The sequence below is a fragment of the Capsicum annuum genome, chromosome 5, assembly GCF_002878395.1.
Source record: "Capsicum annuum cultivar UCD-10X-F1 chromosome 5, UCD10Xv1.1, whole genome shotgun sequence".
Classification (NCBI taxonomy): Eukaryota; Viridiplantae; Streptophyta; class Magnoliopsida; order Solanales; family Solanaceae; genus Capsicum; species Capsicum annuum.
Window position 1 is genome coordinate 218,377,083 of NC_061115.1, and position 8,353 is coordinate 218,385,435.

Below are 8,353 nucleotides of genomic sequence, written 5' to 3' on the forward strand. Positions count from 1 at the left end.
ATTACACAAATACACAATTTATGTTTTCAATATTATAAAAAATCCAACTTCCTAAACATATTACAAAAATCTCATATATACATAGAGTGCTATGTATATGTCGGTTATATTATGTGTATTAATAGGGGGTCAAACCCATCGATAGTCTCCTAAACTTGGCACAAACTTTCACTTAGACACCTCAAGTAGCCATAAAGTGTGTCACTTTGACACCTTTCGACATCAGCACCGGTGAGTGCGTCTCACTCGCTGCCAACGTGAAAAAAACGATCAATTAATTTGTGCCAACTTATTTAAATTGCCACATCATTATATACACCTATAATTTAAATAAAAAAATATTAATAACCCCACCCCCACCTTATATCATCTTCCTAACCACCACACCCCATATCATCTTCATCAACCCACCCCACCCCCTAACTCTCTTGCCACCCTACCTTCCCCTGCCACCACAAACGTCTACCCCCGCCACCCCCACCCCCAACGTTTTCTTTTTCCCTTTTCTATTCATATATTTTTCTTTCATTTTCTTCCATACCACCACTATCAAATTCCACTACCACCATAGCATCACAATCACTAAACTCCACAATCTCCATTAAGGAAGGTTGAATTCTCCATTAATGGAGGTTGAATTTTCCAATCCATCATTTTGCTCATTCTTTATAGAAGTTTCTGGAAGCTTAAATTGTTTGAATGATTTGGAATATGTAAATGATTTACTTATCTTTTTGAAGAAAGAAACAAATACGCTGTGCCATTTTTGAATTCGTTTTAATTTTTTTTCTGGATTGTCTTTTTTGTTTATGTGAAATTGTCAAAGAGAGTGTGAAGGAGAGAGAATAGAGGAGAAGAGTGGAGTGGGGTGGGGTGGGGGGCTGTCAAATAGAGAAGAGGACTTGGGGTGGGGGGTGTCGGGGAGATGGGTGGTGGTGGAGAAAATGACTTTGGGGTTTGGGGGGTGGGATGTCAAATAAAATTAAATAATTTTATAATTATTTTGGAAAATGCCACTTGTCATCAATTAATTGGTTCTTTTAATTTAATTGTGTATATATATTAATAATGAGTTGGATAATTATGTCATTAATTGCTATGTATATATATTGTTGCTGATTTGGAAACAATTTCAATAATTTAAAACAAATTAAAGATAAAAAATTACAAAAATGCGCCAAAAAAAATATGAAAGTATCCTTGAAACGCGCCCAAAAGCGAGTGTAATACACTCTCTTTGTTGAATCAGCAAAAGGTGCCAAAATGACACAATTTATGACTACTTGAGGTACCTAAAGTGAACAACGTCCAGTTGAGGTGCCTAAATGAAAGTTAGTGCCAAATTTAGGGGGCCACCGATGGGTTTGGCCTTATTAGGGAGAGAGAGTAAAATAATAAAAAAAGCGAGAGAAAATGTAATTACTTTTAAAAGGTTGATATTTATGTTATTTATACAAAATGAAATTCAAGCTAGGAAAATGATCGACTTTGCAACCTATTTGCATGATTTGCACAAAACTATTGAAAAATGTCTAAAAAATGTGGCAATGGAGTATAAGGTTAACACACAATATCCTTTCTTGGAGCTTGAAATGGGGCTTTTCATTGTTACGTAAGATGAATTTAACAATACGATATAATATGTTTTAAATTAAAATTAAAAAAAATGTCATAATTGTAATAACGATTACGACATGTGTTAGATTCTCCAAGGATGCATCACTTTCGAAGAATTCAATACATCCATCGATATTTTTGAAGAATTCGAACAACATAACATCCAACTAACAAAAACCACTACAAGAAATTAGGCAACGACATTCAAGACAGAGGGTGAGTCGATGAGGATGCATGTAAGGTTTGAGGAGGGTAGAGTATACACAGTTCATACCTACGAAGAAGTACAAAGGTTGTTTCTGATTGACCTCAGCTTAAGATAGAAAAGAATAAAAAATAATATACAAAGTCATAATAAAATATTAACCAAGATGGAATAACACACCAATCAAGAAAAACAAAAACAAGACATCCACAGAGTATATTATAAACTATCTAAAACGAAAGTACACACATCACCCAACCACAGGAACAAGAAACTCCAAGATACGCAGATAGCACTACAACTAATAGCATGGCTACAATAAAGGCATCCCTATTTATATCTAGGACTCACTCCACGAATTAGCCCTCTGTCATAATCTGTGTTCCCGCACCTTCCTATCTAAGGTCATGCCAGCAGTAAGCTGTAACTGCTCCATGACATGTCCAATCACATCCTTCCAAAACTTCTTTAACCTACCTCTACCCCATCTGAAACCATCCATAGCAAACATCTCACAACTTCTAACCGGGATATTCGTGCTCCTCCTCATCACATACCCAAATCATCTTAACCTCATTTTCCGCATCTTGTCTTCCACCGAAGCCATTTTCATCTTTTCCCAAATAATTTCATTTTATAACTCTATTCCTCTTAATAAGTCCACACATCCAATACAACATCTTCATTTCCTCATTTACTAGTGTTTGCTTAAATGGTGTGATTTTAAATAAAAGTTTTCATTAAATATGTACAAATATTATGTTTAAACTTAATTATTAACACTAATTTAAATCATCATTTCAAAATTCAGAATTTATAAAATTAAAACACCAGCTTCGCTTCTGACAGATAAGCTTCTAGCCTATCTAGCAAGCTTTAGGAGAAAGGTTGCACACGATATCTTAAGTGAATTCTACATCAAAAAAGTATACAATAAATTAATTTAAGACAGAATACATATACAGGCCCCTGAAATATTTCACTTTTCCCTTATAAGCACCTCAATTAAGAAAGGTACCTATTGAACCCTTTACTCCTTTAGAAATAATTTCAATTGAGCCCAATTTGCCGACATAGCAAAAAATTGGGACTGCGTGTAATACACACGCCAATGATGTGGCAAAATGGCAAATTAAATAACGACATGTGGCATTTCAATTTAAAATAATTATAAAAATAATTTTTTGATATAATTAAATTTAAATTAAATAAAAAAACCATTAATACCCTCCCTCCCCAATCCTACCCCCTTCCCCCTTCTCTTCCAAACACCCATTTCCCCCATCTACAATAGAAACCTTAAAAAAAATGTATCTTCATCTTCATAATCTCCGATGAGAGTTCGATCATAAATGAGGGTTGGGTCGCTGTTTTCACTTCGCCGGAGCTCCGACGAGCTCGGCGACGTAGGAAATTGAAAAAAAAGGGTCAAATTTCTGACCCCAGCGATCCTTTTCTCCCTCCCTCTCTCCCTTTTTTTCTTTTATCTCTCTCACATCTTTATCCTCTGTTCACTGTTTTTCCATCGATTGTCTCTTCCTCACACCTTCTTTCTCTCTATTCTCTCAATTTCTCCACTATTTTCCCCAAATTCCTCGCAACTCTCTACTATTTTTCCCCTTCCTCCTCCCCGATTCTTCTGCGTGTATCGCATTTATGTAGCTGCGTGTGTTGTGAGTTGTGCGATTTTGCGAGCTGTGTGCGTATATGGACTGTGTGTTTTGTGTATTCAGCCAAAGGGGAGAGAGAGATCAAGAAAAGAAGAGAAAAGGTGCGAAAGCAAAGGGGAGAGTCGGAGGGAGAGAGAGAGAGACAAAATAGGGGAGAGAGAGTTCAAGAACAAAAGAGAAAATGTGAGAAAGCAATAGAGGAAAGGGGAGAATTGGAGGAAGAGAGAGAGAAGAAACATGGGGAGAGAGAGCAAGAAAAGAAGAGAAAAAGAAGATAAAATTAATTTTTTAATTTTGAAATGGAGAAATTATAATGTAATTTTAATGAGAATTAAAATTGTTGCTGGTATGAAAAAAAAAGGAAATTACAATAAATTATGGCTTCTCACTCTCCTACTGAAGAATGTATTACACATGCCATGCCATATCAGCGCACAAAGTGCTCAAGCGAAGTGCAAATACTGTGAGAGAGATTGCTGTACCTGTAAGTTATCCATTCTCGAGACACTAAAAAAAAAGTCCCTCTCTCTCTATATATATCAAATCAATATTCACGTCAATCAAAGCTTCACCTACTTGCATGATGATACATTCCATTTGGGCATTTTGGAAGGAAAGCAAAACTGGTTATTGGTTAATCCTAGTATAATTGATTATATTTCGAAAATTTAAGTTTCACTACTAGGATCCTCTAATTACTTAATGATAATTGATAAGGGTAAAATCATAGAAAATAAGTAAATGATTTTTGATTTGCTATATTGAACAAGAAAAAACATAAATATCACCTTTTAACTTGGCCTCAGTTGACATTAATGTCCTTCAACTTTTATTGTGCACATATGTATGCTCTTAAACTAACATAAAACTGATCAAATAGAATATATGCTCTACGTGATAAATCTCATGCAATTTGACATGTATAAGATAATAAGAAGTGTGCATCTCGCTTGATTGTGTACGCATAGTTGATTATATAACAAATAATTGAAAAATGACATACAAATTATTTATTAAGCTTTAACCTTTTTAATGACTTTCATGAACTGGATAAGTTAATATTTGTCGCGCTTTCTTCATTTTTGATATTAAATTAGTCGTAGTTAGCAAAAATATATTTATCAAATAAAAAATATAAATAAAACTAGATCATGGCAAATGAAGTAGGCAACATTTTTTTTATAATGAATAGATACTACACAACAATATAACTAGATTAGTTTGTGAAATATCAAAGTACAATTTTTAGATTTAAAAAATCTTAATATATCAAAACTAATCCTTCAGATGTTGAATAGCTTCAAAATCTTCCTTTTTTTGGCCATAATATTTAAGATAGGTACTTGCATGTACCATAACCTACAAAAATCACAAATAAATAAAAGATAATCATCGTTAGAGTTTCAATTAAATAAAAAAATTCAACAATGTGTTATGGTAAACATATTAGAAGTAAATTGGATCATAATATGTTGTAACAAGTAACTTATCCTATTTTTCAGATTAATTACTAATTTTATTTATTATAAATAATTACTAATCCTGCTTATTATGAACAGTTACTTGTAATTAGTATTTGTGAAACTTATCTCTAGGCAAAAATCGTGCGTATTCAAAGTGATCTAATAATATAAAAAATTATTTACACTGATCGAAAAATGTTAAATACTTACTTGGATCTTGGAAGACGATGACAGCAGAGCCCGAAAAATCACAGTTAAAATCATTTTTACCATGGAGTTGATAGTAAGAATTCATAACCCAGGCTACGTGAGACCTAAGAGTAACGGGTTGAAAACATGCACCTCCAGCATTAACTGGGGTACAATCCACACCTTGATTAGTGCAGGCCCAATTTAAAGCGGCCTGCAATTGTGCATCTGTAGCACCTGGTTTGGGCATACAGAATTTCTTGCCCGCCGGGGCTGCAGGCTGTGGAAGTGGTTGGGCTGGAAGTTTTGGGGCTGGTTGGACTGGGATTGCTGGGGCTGGACTTCGGCCCGGCTTTCGGTTACGGCTTTCTTTTGGATTTCTTGGTTGTGGTTGTGGCAATGCTGGTCTTGGAAGAGGCTGTATACATCAAAAGTTACAAAACTTGTTAGTAAATCGATATATTGTCTTAGTTTTAAGCAACGACAAAGTAAAAATAAAAGGAAAGTTAAGGATATATATCGTTTTTTCAACCAGTTTACCAATATGTCCTACTAAATATACACAATATATACCGAATCAATGTATATGTCGTGTATACTTTATACTAAATATACATATTTTATACACTCATATACATATATACACATATACTTATAATCTCTAATTTAGGTAGATATATAAGGAAAGGCACACAAAAATATGATACTATTGGTATAAGTAACACCCTCATTTCCAAATAAGAGATCTAGAGTTCGAGTCATTAAAATAGGATGGTGAAAAACCACTAGCAATCGCTCTAACGGGAGCGAGATGGGTTGAAAATGATTAGTTTTGAAAAGCGTTGAAAATGATTAGTTTTGAAAAGCAATCAGCCATATGAATTGCATCTATATTCTATATGCAACTCATCGAAATATTGTAAGTGACAGAATGACTTGCTATCACGATCTACTGAGATTTAAACCTCGTCAAGAATATGTTAAAAAGAGTGAGTTACCTTTGGTGGCTCAGGCAACAAAGGTTGTCCTTTCATGATTCCAATATTATAAACTGGTGTAAAATCAGGCCTAAACAAACCAAAGTTCCTCTCAGCATTAGAACCTGGTTTAGTATTCTCATTAAACAAAGCAAAAATATATATATCAATTTTCTTCTTTGGCATCAATGGTGTCCCTGCACCAGTCACAGCTTTCCTAAGTAATCCACCATTGTATGATGCTGCATTTTCCACAGTACATTGTGGTTCAAAAGTTTCACCTAATGAAGGCCATCCGGTCTCTGCTGCAATGATATCAACATCAGCATAACCAAGTTTCTTCATTGACACATACACAGCATCCAACAACATGTCAAACATGTTTTTGTATGTCCTCTTAGTAAACGGATCGAATACGCCATTGTTTTGTTTGAACAATAGGAAATCAGCTTGTGGTAGATTGTAACCAAAGTATGGATAAGGGTTCACCATAAAAGGTCCTTTCGTTTCGCGTAGAAATTGTAACATTGGTTTTATAATACCAACATCCCAACCTGGTCTAAAACTTGCTTTACTTGGTGGATTTGAACTTAGTAATATCCCTAATGAATGTGGTGTTGACACTTTAATTGTGTTAATACCAGATTGTGTTAATGCTTGATATAATGTCCTCATTGCATCAACTAATTTGTTTTGTACTTCTGGTGTTTCCCAATGAAGGATTTCATTACCAACTGCTATGACATCAATTTTTGTTTGTGGATAAAATGGCTTGATGTTTGCATCAACATAACTCTTAGCATAACCTATGTCCAACAATTTTGGAATTTCACCGTTTGGGACAGTGACAGTAACTGAGATTCCTGTGTTAGCGAAAGCGCGTAGGATGTCTGGATTCAAGTCAAAAATTTTGATTTTATCGATTATAGTTTTGTCCTTGAGGAATTGAGCAACTTGTGATGGTGGAGGTAAGTTGTTGCCAAGGGTGCCATAGTTAACACCTATAGATGAAACATAAGGAAGGCATTGAATAAAAATAGAAGAAATAAACAAGAAAGCATATAATGGAGATGTTATTTTCTTATTATTAGACACCTCCATTTTATTTTTTGTTTTTTTTTATGATTATGAGAAATGAAAAAAGGAAAGGAGGATTATTATAGGAGTAAATGGATTGAGGATCATAGGTGTTATGTATGGTTTTGCTTAAATTAAGATGTTGAATTAATGGATGGATGAGAGAAAAGTTCTAGTTTAGTTAAGTGTGTGGCATATAAAAATTTCTATGGTAAATAAAGGTTAAAGGATGATCTCAGTTCTAGATGGAATTGTACGTGCTTATGAATTAAACGAAATTCAAGCTAGAAAAAAGGCAGACTTTGCAAGTGATGTGCATAATTTGCACAAAGCTATTGAAAAATGTCCAAAAGAATGTGGCAATGGAGTATAAGCCTAACACACACAATGTCCTATTTTTTGGAATTGGCAAGGGGCTTTCATTGTTACGTATGGTGAATTTAATAATACGATATAATATATTTTAATTAACAATCAAAACAAATGTTAGTATTTGTAATAATGATTCAAACAAAGAGTAAGGTTTTCTTTTTCTTTTTTTTCTAATTTATAATATGGATGATAAGGTATGATTCTACAACTTCTAATATTCCGTGTAGTTTGCCATGTTTAAGTGACTGAAATACTTGACAGGGCACTTAGATTAAGGGTGTGTTAGGCGAGAAAAACATTTTCCACTTTATATTTTTTAACTTTTTCATATTTGGTAGATTATATTTTTCTCATTCTAAATGCTTCTAGGATACGGAAGTTCTCACGAAGAGTATAAGATGTTGCTCCCCTTCCCTCTTTCTTTCCCTTAAAATGAGGAAAATAACCTTCCCCGTGGAAGTACGAGAGTAAATTTTATAAATAGTATTCCACATTAATTATTTCCTCTCCATCCTCCAACACATCCAGCCTACAACTCCAACCATCCCCACACTCCTATCCTCACTCCTCTCCACGGTATTTGCCTAGATTATATAAAATATTTTTCAACCAATATTTTCTGCTTATTTTAAAAAATATGTAAGAAACACACTTATTTTTAATGAAAAGTATTTTTCTTCATATCAAACACACCCTAAGAGATAAATAACATTAGATACAAAATTCTAAATCCCTAAAATCATTTTTATATTCATCAAGGCTTAGTTTCAAGTTATTTCAAAC

The 8,353-nt window shown here is 33.9% G+C and overlaps 1 protein-coding gene across 1 annotated transcript; it reads right to left on the bottom strand.

Annotated features, from left to right (window-relative positions):
- Positions 1–4,644: 4,644 nt before the first annotated feature.
- On the bottom strand, positions 4,645–7,299 carry LOC107870235 (glucan endo-1,3-beta-glucosidase). Its single transcript, XM_016716693.2, has 3 exons — positions 6,143–7,299; positions 5,166–5,562; positions 4,645–4,851 (listed from the first exon to the last, which is right to left on the bottom strand). Exons 1-3 carry the CDS (start codon positions 7,220–7,222, stop codon positions 4,823–4,825), a joined length of 1,506 nt encoding a protein of 501 aa, XP_016572179.1. The 5' UTR covers positions 7,223–7,299; the 3' UTR covers positions 4,645–4,822.
- Between the last annotated feature and the right edge of the window lie 1,054 nt (positions 7,300–8,353).

Bases quoted from the DNA above. Each gene is read 5' to 3' on its own strand.
- LOC107870235 (XM_016716693.2), bottom strand. From the start codon at position 7,222: ATGGAGGTGTCTAATAATAAGAAAATAACATCTCCATTATATGCTTTC. The intron at 5,563-6,142 runs GTAACTCACTCT...TGATGTATACAG, and splicing joins TGTTGCCTGAGCCACCAAAG to CCTCTTCCAAGACCAGCATT. The intron at 4,852-5,165 runs GTAAGTATTTAA...TGATTTTTGTAG, and splicing joins CATCGTCTTCCAAGATCCAA to GTTATGGTACATGCAAGTAC.